Below are 19,342 nucleotides of genomic sequence, written 5' to 3'. Positions count from 1 at the left end.
GGATGTTCGTATCGGACAACTTGCGATTGGGTTCTATACTAAACAGCCCCACTGACAAGAGGCAGATTAGACAGCAGAAGGAGTAACCATGAAGATTTACTCTAGACCTGAAGGGAGGAGGGAGAGTCGGTGATGCCTTCTAAAGAAAAATTTAAAGAGCACAGCTTTCCTCACCACGTGAGCCTTCCAGTTGGGGGTTCATATTTCTGCATATTTTCTTCTGCTACTTAGGGCTTCGGTATGGAAACTGGATAGGTCTCTGACGATGTCGGTTTATCCTGAGTCCTTGCCGCCTGCCAGTGTAGTGTCCTGGCCAACCGTGCCTGCTTCTGCTTCAGAAGGCGGAACTAACCTGCCTCAATGTCATCAAGTAAGGGCTTCATCAATGACTGGCAGCAGTCCAGTCTCCTCTTTTGGAGCTCCTGCAACCTCTTATGAGGGTCCATCCTTGGCTTCTCTCCATTCTCCCGTCTCTCAGATACACACCCACTTAGGGGTGTCGTATTTTCTTCCTTCTTCGAGTCCCAGTCTGTGGGAAGGAAGCCTGTCTGACCAGCCTGTTCCTGGTGGTAGAGGCACTGCCTTTCCTCAAACACCTCCTTTAGGTGCTCTGCGCTCCAGCCTGTTTGCTCAACATGCCTCTACCTGGTGCCAGTTTTACCCCTCTCCTCAGTTTCCCCCCTTTTGCCTTTCTGCCCCATACTTCTCAAAGGGCGGCGCCAAGAGCACCTACATCAGAATCACCTAGTCCTTGTTAACGTTCAAATTTAGGAGATCCTCAACAATATATATGGTAGGGCACCATTAACTGTTTCAGTGAGTTTGCCAGATGATTCTTAGGTGAATTAAGTCGGAGAAGCACAGCTCTGTGCCTCTATTTGCATCATTAGTTCCTTCTGGAATGTTCTCTCACTCTCTCCACCTTTTGTCATCCTTATAATTCACACCTTTTATTGAATTTCTCATATTCTTCCAAGTATTAATGGTCATTTGAATAACTTTCATTTGGAGACTGTAGCGTCTGTTACGGGTGCTTTGCACATAAAGGCCATTCCAAGGGATTAAAAAATGAAGGGTCCACACCCACCAGAACCAGAAATCTAGAGAAGGCTCAAAATTTTCTATATGTACACATTTCTCAAAGTTAAATGTCAACTGAATAGTGGGGAAAATATTTTTAGGTAGGTAATCTTTTCTGGTGACCTAGATACAAAAGCATGCATATGACCTCATTCTTTTTTAGTGTATAAGATCAAATATCAAAGGATGGCTGCTCTTTCTCTTCCTGGTTGATGGTGAACAAATTTTTATCTTACCTAGTTACCATTGTCCATCAAGAGGACCATGAAAGATTCCTGATTACAGGGAAGCTGCTCCAAGGCCCTGACTCCAGAATTTCATTGTACTTGAAATGTCTTCATTACAGGCCCATTGGCTGAATAGTCTGAGGTTTCTAGAGCCCTGGTTGTGTTAACCCAAGAGCTCAGGTACATCAACCTTGGAATAGATGGTATACTTGAGCGTTCAGTGCCACTGTTCAAATTCCAAGAAGTCTCCTCTACAATTCTCTAATAATGGAAGAATTCTGTCTTCTACCAAGGGTACTCACTTCTCAACTCTGGCAATGCCCTTCTAGAATACAAGCTTCTTTAGAAATGTTTCTTACTCGTCTTTGTGACACAATGTCTGGCACATATGAGTAGCTGAGCAAAGCTTGGCTGATGGAACCATGAATGAATGTGTTGTTCTTGCATTACTTTGGATGACTTACCAGTTTAAAATTAAATTTAATAACATAAAGAAAAGCTTGACCCCAAGGCAGTCAGTTTGTGAGCACCATCGGGGGCAGCTTTGCCTGCTGGCCACTAAAGTTTTTTCTCAATTTTCTTTTCTCCTGACCAAGTGGAAAAACCTTGAGTTGGTTACATGGCTTTGGAGTGATTTCAGACCTCAGACTTCAGCTGATGATGCCCCACGTGGATCGTCTTTCTCTTGCTACGTGATGAATATGAGTGTTTACAAAACTGTTACTTGAGGGATGGGGAGGCCTGAGACAGGAGTGGAAAACACACAAAGTCCTTAATGAGATAAGTCAACTTACACACATGCCTTCAGGTGGGAAGGAAGGACATCCTAGGAGGGAAGATACTTAAATATGAAGCTCTTTGTCTCCAAAGAGCAGCATTGTTTACTATGTAGTAAAAATAAGCAAAAAAGGTCCTGCCATTTTGGAAATCATTGCTGTGTAATGCAAAGTGCCTGGGTCAAAATCCTGGTTCTGTCACTCAAGTCTGTATGATTTAAGCCAATTTACTCTTATGAACCATTTATTTCTTTTTTCATTTGTAAAATAACTCTTTATTTACCTCAATGTTAATCCCTTTTTGCAGTATTGTCAGAAAGTTAGGGATAGTGAATGCGGAGTAATTAGCACCTGGGACAAAGCAAATGCTCAGCCAGTGATTTCCGTCTTTCCTGCCATCCATGCCACAGTAGGGTCCCTACGTCCTGCCCTGTGGTCCTGGCATAATGAATCTGAGGACTAGACTGACCACCGAACAAAACAAACACGGAGCCCTCTGCTATCAGAGCATCTTCCCTCTGAATTCTTCTTCATTTATTTTATATTGGAAGGCTCTCTTTCTCATTCCCACTTTTCTTCCTTCTAGCCATGTGTCTGTGTTAGCATGCATATAGTATATATAAATTTAAATTCCTGGTGCTCTTTCCTTTCTATAGGGCCTCTGTGATGGAGGTGATTTTTGGTTGGTGTTTGATGCTTTTTTAATTGTACTGAAAGGGGAAGATACAAACTCTTGAGTATATCCGAAGTCTTAGGACCCTCTTAACAAGCAGATAAAATCAGCAAGCCTGAGCTGGTGTAGGAAAACCCATACTCAGGTGCTGAGAAAAATGACAGGTCCCCAGAGCCTCTCTTTAATCTGAATTTCATTTTCTCCAGCCTGAAATTGTTTATTTATCAGCCTGACTCACATATATCCTTTCCCCCAGCTACCACTGACATTGATTGTCAGTCTGATACTGACCTCTGCTCACGCTTGGTTGCAACCATTTCACAAAGAAAGCATTTTTAAGTGCAGATGCCTAGGCCCAACTCCCATATTCTGATTCACCACCAGGGATCTGGTGAATCAGCACAGGACCCTGTGATAATTATTTGATTCATTCAGTAAGCATATGCTGTGCCTCTTCTGTGTGCCAGGCTCTGCTCCAGGAACCGGGGACGTATCAGTGAAAAAAAAAGAAACAAAATTCCCACCCCTTATAGAGTTTACATCTTTTAGAAAGAGAAAGACAATAAACAGAACCATTGAATAAGTTATATAGCATAGAAAAAATAATAAGAGCTATGTACAAAAATAAAAGGGAGCAAAGGACCAAAGGGTACATCTCATAACTTTTTAATCACTTCTTCATTGTCCTAGATCCCCAGTCCATCTTTCTTTTTTTGGCCACATTGCCTGACCCTGACCACACTTATTTTCCTTTGCTGAACTATTTAGGTGGGTGTTTTCTGACAGAGGACAGGGTCCTGACATATGAGTTTTGTATATTTAGGCAGAAGGGCTTGAGCCCCTCACATGACTTCTCACGGCCTGGTCCCTTTAGGATCTGTCCCAATTTGTCAAGCAGCAGATAGGAAACTCTTTGGGGTGGGGGGTGGTGAAGATACAGAGAATCTCTGCATAAACAAAGTTCCTTCCTGAAATCCGGCTTCAGTCTGGTAGCCTGAGGTTGAGAGCCAGGGCAGTAATTTTCATTCTTGATGGAACAGACAAATGAGAAAAGTCTTCATCTTATGGGATCATTTTTTTTTTTTTTTTTGTCTAGAAGCATTTATAAGTGTTTGCCTTGGTAGTGTGGAGGGATTTAAGGTTGCTTTTATGTTTCCTTAGAAACAGATTAATTGCTTAGCTTTAAGGCTTTCAGTCAGCAAGAATTACATAGAAAAGAATTTCAGGTCCTGATGAAAGAGTCAAGGAGTTCCTTGGAATAACTCCAGATGCCAATCAACAGATGCTATTAGGCCATTCATCTCAAACACTGGGCTGGTGGGATCTCCAGCATATTCCTTTGCTCTGAGTCAGGTCCTCTTTGGTAGTCAAGATTGTCTACAGCTTCCTGCAGGGAATAGGTACTCGGCTGCCTAACTACTCTTTACAACTCTTCTCTGCAAAGGTTCTTCCTCAGCCTTTATGCAGGGAGTTTGGCAAAGATCTGACTTGCAAACAAGTTTCTACTCCTTGTGGCTATGACCTCTCCCTTCACTGCTGTGGCTGGATTACTCACAGCTGGATATTTTTTTACCATCCTGTGTCAGTGCCATTCAGGCCTGTAATCTGTAGGTGATGAGGCTGTTTGTTTAAAAAAAAAATAGTGAGCAGAAGATAACTTATGCATACTTGGTACTTACTATGCTGAACTCTCATTTAGATGATTCCATGGATATTCCACAAGGAGCACTGGCCGTAGACAAAGAGGTGATGGGAATCCACCATAAAATCCAGCCTAGCACTTGTATCAGTAAATCAAGGCAGAGTATAAGAAAGCCAGGGAGGCTTGGTACCCATAGTAAAGTGGTTATGGCACCAGCCACATACACCAAGAGTGGCGAGTTTGAACCCAGCCTGGGCCAACTAAACAACTACAACAAAAAAAATAGCTGGGTGTTGTGGCATGCGCCTGTAGTCCAAGCTACTTGGGAGGCTGAGGCAAGAAAATCACTTTAGCCCAAGAATTTGAGGTTTTTGTGAGCTGTGATGCCATGGCAGTCTACCAAGGGCAACACAGCGAGACTATGGCTTGAAGAAAAAAAAAAAAAAGCGAGGCCGCAAACCAACATATCTGCATATCTGTACCCTCTCTTCTTTCCTCCCTGCTTAACATTAATAGAAATAGATATTTGAGTCTGATGATAGAAAAAAGATCCTGAAAAGAGGGAGAAAAAAGGATGAAGGACTCACACTTAGATAATTCCTACCCCACATCTTCATGAGCATTTTGATTTTATATTAATTTAAATTTTAAAAAGAGACTGAAGTTTAGACCAGTTGCTTCAAGGTCAATAAGCTACAGCAGTGTCTTGTGTCCACTGACTTCATAAATTATAATGATGCCATCTTTTGAATATAAACGTGATGCTTTTAGTTAACTTCGGAAGCCTGTCCTTTTTCTCTGATAGCGATGATGGATTTTTACTGATCCATCTACCTTTACACTTTTGGCTAAGAACCTATTGAGAGAGATGGTTTATGGATGGGATAAAGGGCAGGGCTTTTTCTTGGCTGACCTAAGAGATTGCCGTGACTGTGCATGTGGGGAGAGGTTGCCAGGCGATTGCTAAAAGGCCAGAGAGGGAGAGGGATAGTGTCTCTAGGAACATGCCGGCCCACGTGCCGGACCAGAGTTACTGAGGCTTCTCTGTTTGAGTCTCTGATCTGTAAAAAAAAGCCAGACCACTGGACACTTTCCACGAGACTTTTGCTAACTATTACCCTGCATTGAGGCCAAGAAGCTTTTCAGTGGGCTAGTCTGAGCCCAAACCCAGTAGTCCTCAAAGATTACTTTACTCTCTATCAGGGATGACATAAGGAAGTGGTTAATTTCTCAGTCTTGGAAGCAGACTGGAGTTTGCATCTTAGTTCATGAGTTTACTAGCTGTATGGCTTTCAAGAAGTATTGGATCTGTCTAAGTCTCTGTTATCCCACCTCCAAAATGGGCCAATTATATAGACTATCTAAGGTGTTGCTAGGGCACTGTGCTTTGCACCACTCCACAGGGCACTGTTCACACAGACTAGAATGGAAGTAACACTAGCAATTGTGGAACACAACTCTGGCTATTAGAAATATTAGATAAGACATTAACATAGTGTCTATCCGAGTGTTTGAGAATGGGATCCAGTGTTACCATGCTCTTAGGAAATTGCCTATAATTTGCTATTCTGTGATTTTGAAACTTGCTTAAAGAGGAAAAAAGAAAAATTAGTTTGGGGTACAGAAAACACGATTTACCGAGGCCTGAAAGTGAGAAAGTACTGTTTTATTCAGGGATGGAAAGGATTATTTCTACATTCTGGCACTCAGAGACCAGATCATAAAAGTCTTGAATGGTCTGATGAAGGATTTGGGCCCTGTCCTCAGGGCAGTAGTTTTAATGGAGGTGAGAATGTCAGATCTGCACTTCAAGAATTTTGTTTTGGCTGCAATGTGCAGAACGGAGTGGTGATATTTGGCCGTAACGTGAAGGGAGTGGTTAATTCTATCAGTCTTGGAGACAGGCGTGGGTTTGAATCACTCTTCAGCATTTACTATCCATGTTCATTACTACTGTTGTTTACAAATATTTACACTTTCTGATCCTTATAGGCTCCCAAAGCAATTTAAGTTGATGTTCCAAAAGGATCACTACACGTGCCTCTTTCTTCTTTTTAAATGTTATATCTCTACCGTACCATTTGTACCCACCAGGCATTGGGATCATTTGTAAGTCAGATGGTATTATAGTAAGCAAAAGCTGGTCTCTTTGTTTCCACCCTTGCCCCTGCAGTCTATTCTGCACTCAACCAGCAGAGAGATCTTTCTGAAAGACCAATCACACTCTGGCTAAACCCTCCTCCATGATTCTGTCTCCATCCCCATCAAAGCCACTGCCATGCAGGGCCCTCCGTGTCCTCACTTGGATCCCTGTCCCCCTCTCCTCATGCTGGTTTCTCCATGGTTAGGGACCATGTCAGGCACAATTCCCATAGGATTTTTTTTGATACAGAGTCTCACTATGTCACCCTTGGTAGAGTGCTGTGGCGTCACAGCTCATAGCAACCTTAAACTCTGGGGCTTAAGCGATTCTCTTGCCTTAGCCTCCCAAGTAGCTGGGACTACAGGCACCTGCCACAATGCCCAGCTGTTTTTTGGTTGCAGTTGTCATTGTTGTTTAGCAGGCCTGGGACGGGTTCAAACTGGCCAACCTCGGTGTATGTGGCTGGCGCCCTACTCCCTGAGCTATGCACGCTGCCACCCATAAGGATTTTTGCACATGCTTGCACTTTTGACTCCTTGTTTTCTTCAGGATTTTATCATATCAGAGAGAGCTTCCCTAACCATCTGATAGAAAATCATGCATGCCACGGGTGTGGACACGCTAACACACACATGTACGTACAGACACACACGCTCCCCTCTGTACACCAGAGCCCCTTTTACCATCAGACAGTTATTTGTTTGTTTCCTCCTCTTTAGAATATAAACTCAGTTAGAACAGAGACTTCGTTTTATTCACTGGTGAATTTTCAGAACCCGGAACAGAGACTAGCCAGTCACTCTAAAATGCATATTAAGCATGCATAAATATTTGTGGAATAAATGAATGCATGAGGGAGTTGAGTCTAGGTCTTCCACTATTCATACAGCCTGATTGACCCTCACTTGCTTTAAGCAGAAATCCCAGGACCCAATAAAGCCATGCAGTGACCGCACAGGCAGACGGCCTGACTGTGAACTTCTGCGTATTTTGAAAATGCGTCTCTTCTATTTCTCAGTTATTTACTTAGGTTGAAAGTAAACCCTCTACTGCTGTTAATTCTCCACTAGTCTTCTTTGATATGGGGAAAAATGTCAAAGAAGCTTATCTCTCAATAGTAATGCGCTAAAAGGGACTTTAAGCTGTGGTGGGATGTCTGAGGGCCAGGAGGTGCGAGGCAGGGGGTATCTCCCAGGCCCTGGTGTAGTTTTCAGCATGAACCTTCGTCATCAGCAGCAAACATGAGCCAGAGAGTGTAGGCGAACATGCGGTGGCTGCCAGCCAGCCTGAAGCTGTGAACGCCTGTAATCCAGCTCCTCTTTTAATATCTTCCAAGCCATCAGGCTGTGTTCTGAGACAGGAGAGCTTCTTATCTCCGCAGTGTCTGATGTCATAACTGGTCCCTCCTGCAAGGCCTTGCAGATGTGAGTTACCCTGACTTGGAGTAGACCGTCTGCTACTTCAGTTCCCCCAGCCCTGCGCAGGGTTCTGGAGGCAGAGGGATTGTGAGGTCTGAGTTGAGCTTTGCTTGAGCTGGGGGTCAGGCCGCAGCAGCTCAGCCCCCTGCTCTGCTCCTCAGGCTTCGTGTTGTTCCGTGGCTCTGTTGCCATATTCCCCAGTTCCCGTGCTCCTTTATCGGGAGCATACTTTGTGGTCATTGCTGTTACGCCACCCCAGCTGATGTAAATGGAATTATTGTCCTGTGTTTTTTGGTCACTTGAACCTTCTATGTAACTACTATGACATCGATGCTGAATAGGAACATTTCAAGGCTGGCAACACTGATTTCACAGCCTCCAAGGCTCCTGCCCATTCTGGGCCCAGGCCTGGTTATCTCCCTCTCCCGTGTGACTGGTCTGCAGGTTCCAAAGCAACCTCTGTACACAGATGTGAGGAGCTCTGCTTGCAGAGCCAGATGCTCAGCTGTTAATGTGTCAGGAGACCTGGGCTGCCTGAAAATTAGGAGGAAATGTGCTCTTCATCAAAACATGCTTTAAAAGCTGTACTTAATGTGTGGAAATCGTGCATTACAGCAGAAATTTTCCCCCTCTAGAACAGATACCATGGAGCTTTGATTGCAGCCAAGCTTGAAGAGTTCTGTTTCCAAGTGAATGTGGAGGAATAGGACATGATTTCGTGAAATACAGTGTAAGGTATACTTCAGAACTTAAGATAATCATCGGGCCTTGTGTTGGTAGGATTTTTCAGAGTCTGAATTTCAAAGCATCGATGCTATTAAGGTGCTTTTGGCAAAGAAACAGTTTCTGGAAGATGTTGTATTAACGAAAATTTAAAAAGAAAATGTGCTTTAGCCATAAGGAGGAAATTATTTAATGCTTGAGAAGTTTTGGTTTCTTTTTCTTCTTGGCTATTAGTGTGCATAAATGTGTATTTAATAAGGCAAGGCTATAATTGAACCTTTCATTTCTAATAAGTCAACTGTGTATCTTGCTCAGTGAATGGGGACTATACATAGAAAATTCACAGAGAAAATGAGTTGTAAATTTTACAAAGGATTGCTTAATTACTGATGAAGTTTTAGAATAATCATTCACCATAGATTTTGTGATGGTCAAATATAAACAAGTTATTGGTAAGATTAATGAAAATAGTCAGTCATGCTTTGGATGTGGCTCTAATGCTGTGATTTTTTTTCCCCTACCCTCTTCCCCTATCTTATTTTTGCCAGTAGGTTGTGACAGTTGGAAGTCGCATTACAGCATGCTGCGGTTAAGTCTCCCACCCACCTTTTCAATGGGATTTCACCTGTTAGTCGTCACGGCTCTCTTGTTTTCCCCTGTGGACCATGTCAGTGCTGAGGCAGAAATGGAAGAAGGAAATGGAACCGGTGAATGTACTGGCTCCTATTACTGTAAGAAAGGGGTGATTTTACCCATTTGGGAGCCCCAAGACCCTTCTTTTGGGGACAAAATTGCCAGAGCGACTGTGTATTTTGTGGCTATGGTCTACATGTTTCTTGGAGTCTCTATCATAGCCGATCGGTTCATGTCCTCTATAGAAGTCATCACATCTCAAGAAAAAGAAATAACCATCAAGAAACCCAATGGAGAGACCACCAAGACAACTGTGAGGATCTGGAATGAGACGGTGTCTAACTTGACCTTGATGGCTCTGGGCTCTTCTGCTCCTGAGATTCTCCTGTCAGTAATTGAAGTGTGTGGCCATAACTTCACTGCAGGAGATCTGGGTCCCAGCACCATCGTGGGCAGTGCCGCCTTCAACATGTTCATCATCATTGCGCTGTGTGTTTACGTGGTTCCTGATGGAGAGACCAGGAAGATTAAGCATTTGCGCGTGTTCTTTGTGACGGCAGCCTGGAGCATCTTTGCCTACACCTGGCTCTACATTATTTTGTCTGTGATCTCTCCTGGTGTTGTGGAGGTCTGGGAAGGTTTGCTTACTTTCTTCTTCTTTCCCATCTGTGTTGTGTTTGCTTGGGTAGCAGACAGGAGGCTTCTCTTTTACAAGTATGTCTACAAGAGGTATCGGGCTGGCAAGCAAAGGGGAATGATTATTGAACATGAAGGAGACAGGCCATCTTCCAAGACTGAGATTGAAATGGATGGCAAAGTGGTCAACTCCCATGTTGAAAATTTCTTGGATGGCGCTCTGGTTCTGGAAGTGGATGAGAGGGACCAAGATGATGAAGAGGCTAGGCGAGAAATGGCTAGGATTCTGAAAGAACTTAAGCAGAAGCATCCAGACAAAGAAATCGAGCAATTAATAGAGTTAGCAAACTACCAAGTCCTAAGTCAGCAGCAAAAAAGCAGAGCATTTTACCGAATTCAAGCTACTCGCCTGATGACTGGAGCTGGCAACATTTTAAAGAGACATGCAGCTGACCAAGCCAGGAAAGCTGTTAGCATGCATGAGGTCAACACGGAAGTGGCTGAAAATGACCCTGTCAGTAAGATCTTCTTTGAACAAGGGACATATCAGTGTCTGGAGAACTGTGGCACTGTGGCCCTAACCATTCTCCGCAGAGGTGGCGATTTGACCAACACTGTGTTTGTTGACTTTAGAACAGAGGATGGCACCGCCAATGCTGGGTCTGACTATGAATTTACTGAAGGGACTGTGGTCTTTAAGCCTGGTGAGACTCAGAAAGAAATCAGAGTGGGCATTATAGATGATGACATCTTTGAAGAGGATGAAAATTTCCTTGTGCATCTCAGCAATGTCAAAGTGTCTTCTGAAGCTTCAGAAGATGGCATCCTGGAAGCCAATCACGTTTCTACCCTTGCTTGCCTGGGATCTCCCTCCACTGCCACTGTAACTATTTTTGATGATGACCACGCAGGCATCTTTACTTTTGAGGAACCTGTGACTCATGTGAGTGAGAGCATTGGCATCATGGAGGTGAAAGTGTTGAGAACATCTGGAGCTCGAGGAAATGTTATCGTTCCCTATAAAACCATTGAAGGGACTGCCAGAGGTGGAGGGGAGGACTTCGAGGACACTTGTGGACAGCTTGAATTCCAGAACGATGAAATTGTGTAAGTTCTTTGTGTGTATATGTGTGTGTGCTTGAGTGTATTTAAGAATGCAAGGGTGCATGCATCATTTTTTAAACTAAATGGCATACGATGAATGAAGTTGTTCTGTTATGATACAAGACTTTCCAAATACCAGTCCTCATTTAGGTGCCACTCATCAGTATACACAGAAATACTATTTGACGTCAAGATTTTGTTTTTACTTTTGCATGTTCCCATATTTTTAGTATATCATGAACCGTGATAAAATGAATCTACAATTTATTCAATCGCTTAAGGTGGGTTGAAAAATTTGTATTCTGTTTTGAATCACATGGTATATACTCAGAAAAGGAATATATAAGCCATAAGAATAGGTCTCGAAGTTTGCTGAGTACAAATTGGGAAAACCCAAGAAGGAAACACTTTTGTAAAGAATTTCCTGGCTACCAGAGCTGGCTGAAATGTTTTTGTGGATTTTATTTGACATTGTGTTCTGTGACAATATGTTAAGGTTTCTGCTTAAATGCTAATGCTTTATTATGACTTAATGACAAACCTTGCTTCTTTGGTTTATGCTAAGATGGGAGGAACTGTACAACTTTTTCGTAGTTCCACCTAGTTTTACTTTATGCGATTTAACAAACCCCTTTACCTTATTTATATAGAGATGGAGAGAGATGCTCTGTCCAAGCATCCTACTTGTCAGGGAGCAGGTCAGAGATAAGCATGAGGAACAATTTACTCCTCATTTTGGTACTTACGGTTATAACTGTGCCTATGTTATAACACGAAGTGACAAGTTTTACAGTGATTTTTTTCTCCACTGAGGGTTATTGTCTAGAGAACTGTTCCTCCTTTATGACTTAGGAGAGGGCTTTGGATTCAACTCACCAAAATCAAACTAAAAAATTGGACTCAATGAGCAATGTCCAAACTGGAAAGAAAGAAGAAAGAGAGGAAACTATTTATGATATCTGCAGTGCAATAAAGAACATCAGAATGAATGATTATATTGGTTGAAGCATGGGCAATTTAAAAATTTCAGGAAAAAATATATATACTGTATTAAATTCAGTCAGTTCCAAAACTGGTTAAGTCTTGTGCTAATGGCATGTGATATGTCAAATGTTAAATAGATGCTAACTATGAAATAAATTTCTCCAGCTAAAAGTGTAAGGATCACATAAGAATTCTCCCCTCCTCCAAAAAAAAAAAGAAAAGAAAGCAAAGAAAATTTAAAGAAAACAAACCAAAAAGGGGCAGGGCGAGGTTGTGGGCAGGAAGAACATTTTCCCTGAGAAGAGCCATCCCACGACTTTACATCTGACGTAGTCTTGTAGGGATGGACGGTTATGGAGTACAATATCACAACGGAAGCAAGCAAAGCACAGATTATAATATCCATCTTCTGATGTGTGTGTGTGGGGGGTGGTGTGTTGATTACCATCAATTTTATGTTGGTTCTCATATAGTTAATGTTGTTACATATTAAGGTATATTTTCTTGGGACGCTTATTTTACTGAAAGGTAGTGATACAATAGCAAATTAATATCCTTTATACCCAAGAAAGGATTTTTTCAAAGGTCATGGTCTTGCCTAGGTTAACACACATAAACTTTATTCCTTTGCTAAAAATTCTTTCCCCTTACATTTAATAATCATCTTAGTTACTTAATCCTCCAGTATTAGATAGCGGTTGTAATTGCCTGTTGTTAAAGGTGTATTTCATGTCAAATGAACTCACAAAGGTAGTCCTTAAAACACCTTAAACGAGTGTTTTGTTTGCTTGGCAAAGGACGTTTTCTCTTGAAAATTTTGTCTTTTGTTTAAGACTAATGACTCTGTATTTGTTTATTTGAAAAGCAGCTTTCCCTATCTACTCTGCTATCCAGGACCCAATCATAAATAAATCACCTTTCTCTGGTGGCACAATGTAGAAGAAGAACAAAAATAATTTAAAGAAAAGATTGACAGTGATTGATGGAATAATTTCTTCTGCAACACTCCATTTAAAAAATTCATCCTGTGCAATTAAATTGGTTTTATTCTTGCTGAGGGAGGAATATTGCCAAACTACACCCTCAAGAGACTTAGATTTCTTGAAAGAAGTGGTGAAATTGGTGAAAATTTTAAGAATTGGTGCCACATCTGTATATATGTTCTTAGGAGTATTCTAGCTCCTCGTTTCATAAAACTCTTACTGTATTTCATTTGTTAAGTTTATTGTGAAATTTTAGAAAGGGGAAAGCATTTTAATTATACATGGAAGGAAATTATAGCTCTGCATCTTTCTTTTTTCTAGAATTTTATTTTTAAAGCATATTTATCTTGATGCTCTAGACAAGCTATGGCTTTATTGATTCTTTGATTCCAAAATCAAGATGCATTTCTTGTTTTTGATCTTATTTTTAATATAGAAGTCATTTAAATTTGTAATATGAGAATGTCTGTACCCGTTCATTCATATTCTTACATAAATGAGTTGATTATTTCATCTTGACCTTTTCTAAGGTCAAAATGTCTTTGAAGGAAAAATACTGATAAAAGATAAGTGGTGCTTGTAATCTCTAATAAAACATATTCTCAGAAAAAAAAATTTAAATTACAAAGCAAAAGCCTATTAAAGAAATACAATTAACAATGAGCACATGTTTTTGTATAAGCTCAATCAATGACAAATACAAAACCCATGCCAAGTAATCTTGATTTCAACAGAGAATTCTGTCTAATGTTAACAGCTAATAAAAAATAAATGAAGAATATGCTAATTTGATTTGTGGTCTGGTAGATTATATCCACAAATTTGAAGTGCTGTTAATGATTATTCTTTAATGGTGCTAGTTTAGTGATAATAATTATTACATAATATTGTTTGGTCTTCCAAGGTCTAACATTAGCTTAAGTGTTCTGGGAAATGTTAAGGTTAATTAACTAATGTAGGTACAAACAAAATTTAATTACATAGTTATAGCCCAGAAAATAAGACAAAAAGATCATGAGCATGTATATCTAAAATGCAGAGTTGAAAAAACAATGTATGTAAAGTTGGAAAATTTTAATATATTGCTTATAAAATCAGTTTACCAGGGGTTCTGAGCCACAAAATAATATATTAAACAATGGGTCTATTCAAAATTAATTTTGTTTTAAACATTATTACATTTTCAGATATAATTGTAATTTTGTTAAATCTAGGAAATACGATGAGGAAGATATCTCAACAAGTGTAGCTCTCTGGTACCCAACATTTATATCACGTTTTCTTCTTTTGGAAAAAGTACTAGAAAGGAAATAAAATTTCAGTATTATATAGGTTCTACAGAATTATTATAAGTATAATATTTCAAGGGAAAGAAATATTTTGGTTTTCCTTTTTTATGCTTAAAATAAAGCTTATAAATAGGTTTTCCTATTTATATTACCCTTATTCTTCTTGCTATGAAGAATTCCAAGGAATAAAGACCTAGCTATGTAAGAAGGTAATTCAATTCTGAGAGCAGAGCAAAATGTGTAATGCAAGAAGATACCAGATGTAAAAATGGAGAAACAAAGATATTTAGAAAGCTTGAAGTGATAAGAGCAGGAGAGTAATTGTGTGGGGAAATTAGAAATGATGGAAAATACTAGAGCAGTGGTTCTTAACCTTCCTAATGCCGTGACCCTTTAATACAGTTCCTCAGGTTGTGGTGACCCCCAACCATAAAGTTATTTTCGTTGCTAGTAAGGTTGAGAACCACCATAGAGAATATATGGCTAGACCAGAAAGACTATTAGCATCTATTACCTTGAATCCCACGTTTTTCAAGATTAACTTTATGGCACGAGAATTTTAGCGGGTACATCTAGACTATTAAAATGATGGACACATGATATTTTACACTGACATAAAATTTTCCCAGCTAATGTGCTAATTTAAGATATTTGGTTGGAATAACTTTAACATTTTAATGGATTTCTGCTTTAGTGGATTATCTTTTCAGACCAGAATATTTACCTTTTAGAGCCAAAAAATAGCAACTGCAAACCTAAATTGTAACTACAAGATGTTTTTATAAATGCATATGTTTTATGAATGCATAACTATCATAAAAATAAGGCAAGCTGAGAGCCAAAACTTGTGAGTTGTATTTCAGTACTGCCAGAACTCTAAGTTGATTATGTGCAGAAAGGTTATTTACTGTGTCAACCAGATTGCCATATTTGCTATTGTAGTCTCATTTTTTCCAGTGCGAATTAAAGTTTGAGCTTATAATATCATTATATAAAGGAATTTTTGTCTTAGCAAATTAGAATAGTTTAGATTCACTGGAGTGTTGAAATTACATGCTCTCTTCTTAGCCATCATTGAAGGCCATTACCTAGGAGGCTGATTGCTTCACTAGTTTAGAGGTAGATTTACTTATCAATTAATCAACACATACTTAATAAGCTGCTAATTTGTGCCTGGCATTGGGCTAATAATTATGAAGGAAATAGAAGAAATGCCACATAGGCTTCTTATAGTCTGAAATGGAGATAATAAGATAGTGTATATTCTGATGTAAGTACAAACCTTGTTACAAAGACTTTGGGTAAGTGCTAAGGGAAGCATTCATTTTGGACAAAATATTTGCATTTGCTTTTGGAGAACAGAAGCATAACTGGAAAGTAAAATAGGATGTGTGTTTTAAGATGGAGTCATAGGTTGATAAACCTGAGAGTATGGGCAATTTCAATAAATAGACAGGATCATTATCAAAATTAGTGAAAGACTCGGTGTAAGTTCTTTTGTTTTAAGGAATTTTATATAATTATGAGGGTGTTTAAATAGATCTGAATGTGTTTCTTAAAGAATTAATGTTTATGAAACCCTTTTGTGGTGGATTGCATAGAAATTAAATTTAGAAGACCATGGCAATTAGATAACATACCATATTCCAAGAACTTTCTCAAATGTTTTTTACATATTTAACATTATAACAACCCAAAGAAGTAAGTGGCATTGCAGGTGAAAAAAAACTGAAACTCAGAGAGATTAAATAATTTCTTCCAAGTGTTTGTGAATTACGGATCTAGGATTTGAACCCTTGTCTATTTGACTTAAAAGCTTGGGTGCTTATCCTTTTGTACCACATTGCTTTTTGTAGTTTCTAAAGACATTTAGAAGATTTCTAGTAAAATGTTGTTGGTATTTTATTTTTCTCGTGAGTTAGTCCTTGTGTTTCTAGAAATGATTTGATTGACCATAATCCCACCCATTCTGTTACCTCGTTTTCTCAGATTTACTACTCTGTCATCATGTTGTAAAATCTGAGTGGATTTTATATTAAATTGTAAAGTGAAAAAAGATTTCTTCTTTGACTTTCTTCTGAGGATATTGGTAGCTCATGGAAGGAGATTGAATTACCTGTCATTCTTTTGAATGGAGCAAAACATTAACATTTCCAGTAGGATTATTTGGGGGGGTGGTGCTGCTGTTGGGTTAGTTAAGGTGTGTGAAATTGCCTGTGATCAATATTATAATATCAGGGCAAGTGTAGAATTTTTCCTACAAACATTCTCATCATGTTCCATCATGGCTACTGAAAACGGATCATTGGAGCTTCCTTCTTTGAAGTGATGCAACTCTAAATACTAGCCTTGCAATGATAGTGGGCAGGGAAGGATGAGAAGATAGCAGAATGTAACGTGGGTCAATGGCACTAGAGATAATCCTGTAACTAACTTCTTTGGGAAAGCTGGCTGGGGCTGTGTGCGTGTGGAAGGTCCTAAGAGAGCAGACAGGACTTGAACCACTGGCTTCTCACAGTGCCTTGTGGTTTCTGCCCTGCTTGTGGGGAATCCAGAAGGTCCTAAGAGGGAAAGCAAGCTGTCAACAATATGGGCAGAATTATAAGAAATCTCCTCCATTGCTTCCTCTCCTGGCTTAACACACCACCTACGTAATACCCATCTATTTGCCAAAGATTGAGCCAGCCAGGGCTCTTTCTTTTCACAGGCATATAGAGCTGTCTCACTATAAAGCCAGGCTAAATAAACAATTCCTTTCATTTCCTGCCTTTATCCCGAGGACTCAGTGCTCTAGGTGACATTTTCTTTCCTTCTTACAATGTCTCCACAGGGTCAGCTGTGGGAATAGGCATTGTGTTCTTGGGTGACACTTGAAGACTTGGAAGCAAGGGGCAAAAGCAGAGCCAAAAGCAGAACTTGGGTCCCTTGCTTTTCAGAAGGATGTTTATAACAACAGGGCAACTGGGCAGATTTCAGCATACCTGGCAATTCAAATATTTATAAAATAGCCTAGAACATTTTCCATATATAGTTTTCTGCTTTCATTTTTGTTTTTAATGTTCAGGTATGAGAGATCTGGAATCTTAGGTATTCTGAAGCTTTGTGGTGACCCTTGAAGCCAAGATCACCCCAGTTGTGTATGTTAGCTTTCTGAGAAGAAGATGGATTTAGAGGGATTCCTCAAATTGTATTGCACACCTATGCTTGGGCTCTGTTTCTGCCCCTTGTTAGCTTTGAGCCTTTCAGTAAGTCATTTAAGTTCTGAGTCATTGTTTTCATCTATAAAATGAAGATGATAGAGGTGGTAGAGGTGGTGGTGGACGAAGTGGTAGTGGTGGTGGTGGAGGTGGTGGAGGTGGTGGTGTTGATTGTGGTAGTGCTGGTTGTGGGGGAGGCAGTGGTACTGTTAGTGATGGTGGTTGTGGTGGTGGTGTGATAAGGGTGGTGGAGATGGTAGTAGTGATGGTCATGTTGTTGACAGTGGTGGTGGTGATAGAGGTGATAATTGTTGTAATGATGGTGGTAGTGGTGGTGGTGGTAGAGGTAGGGGTGGGGCGATGATGGTGGTGGAGATGGTCTTGTTGGTGATAGTGATTGTGGTGGTAAAGAAAGTGATAGTGTGGTGGTGGTGGTGGTGATGGTGATGGTCATGCTGGTGGTGGAGGTGATAGTGGTGATGATCATGGTATTAATTTTTATTGAGATCAGGTTTCATGCTATTTTGCTTACATTACACATTTGTTTTAATCCTCACAACTATATTAAGTAGCTACTATTGTACTCATTTAACAGATGAAGAAGTAGAGGCTTAGAGAGTAACTAACGTTCGTCAGGTCACACAGCTAATAAAGGGTAGATATAGAATTTAGAGGTATACAGTGCCTGACTGTAACCCTATGCTGTCTCATTAGGGACTATTTCTGCCATCAAGTTCTTTCTATTTATTTTCCTTTGTTCTTAAATTTAAAAAAGAAACATCTTTATTAATTAGTTTTCTGTCATTGCCTGCACTAGCCCTGTAGCATTTAACTCCTTTCTATGGCTAAATAATGAATGTACCCTTTTTCCATATTCAAAAGATAGTTTCTTGGTTTGTTTTTTCTGTGTATGTTACCAGACAATGCATAGTAATGACAGCAGAGAATTAGTATCAGAGGATGTTTGTGAACCTTCTATCAGCACTAAAAAAAAGTTTAAAAAATTATATTCTCTGATCCTAAAGGTGATTAAGAATTATTGATTAGGAGACTTTCCTAGAATAAGTGACCCTAATGGCAATTTATCTGATACAAAGCTACAATTCCAACCTCCATGGTAAATGGAATTTTTACATATGTTTTTAAAAGTCTAATTTCAAGTCTTTCTTGATTCTGAATTACATTCTATCTAGGGGACAAGAATGAAGAAAAAAACTTCTGCCTAAAATCAGATGACTGACCAATGATATCTTGTATATGCTTTATGGAAAATCAGTGTTCAGGGGTGTTTATAACACATTTGTTTGGGGGCAAGGTTGTTTTATTTTATTTTTTAACTTTTATAGCAAATTATCGCTCTATTTAGAGTAATGCAATGGCAATATGTCTATAAATATAATTCAATATAACCTTTAAGAGAAACTGCAGCTGTTTTTCAACAAAGAACATTTCTCTTAAACACACACACACATTTCTTATTTATCAAGAAGCAAGTGGGAAAGTAAAATTAAGTCCTACTTACATAGAATTTAACTTTTAGAGGACAATAAAATAAAAATATTCCTAAAATTAGAAGGACCACTTGCCTTCTTGAACAGTAAGCAATGCCATCTTAACCTGACACAGTTTTTCCAAGTGCGCTGTTCGTTTAAACGGGTCTTGGCCGTATTGTCTGGGGTTTGTGTATCAGCTGATAGCGAAAGAGAGAGGAGGTCGGGTGAGAGAGCCGGAGAAAGGGGTCGAGGTAGAGGGAGTAAGAAGGAAGAGAGGAGAGGCAGAGAAAGAGGGATGAGACAAGAAGGGAGGCAGGGACAGAGAGCACACACGGAGACAG

General features: G+C 39.9%; 1 protein-coding gene across 10 annotated transcripts in view; it reads left to right on the top strand.

Annotated features, from left to right (window-relative positions):
- The window catches only part of SLC8A1 (solute carrier family 8 member A1), a 340,789-nt gene that overhangs the window by 11,359 nt on the left and 310,088 nt on the right, over positions 1-19,342 (top strand). For 9 of the 10 annotated variants that reach the window (XM_053589064.1, XM_053589062.1, XM_053589070.1 and 6 more), the window contains exon 2: positions 9,231-11,058. In XM_053589064.1, the coding sequence (XP_053445039.1) occupies positions 9,263-11,058 (1,796 nt within the window). In that variant the 5' untranslated portion in view covers positions 9,231-9,262. The remainder of the gene's footprint in view (positions 1-9,230; positions 11,059-19,342) is intronic. The other variant, XM_053589061.1, reaches the window with a different exon arrangement.

The sequence above is a fragment of the Nycticebus coucang genome, chromosome 4, assembly GCF_027406575.1.
Source record: "Nycticebus coucang isolate mNycCou1 chromosome 4, mNycCou1.pri, whole genome shotgun sequence".
In the NCBI taxonomy this organism is placed as follows: domain Eukaryota; kingdom Metazoa; phylum Chordata; class Mammalia; order Primates; family Lorisidae; genus Nycticebus; species Nycticebus coucang.
This window is presented reverse-complemented; position numbering and strand designations above follow the sequence as displayed.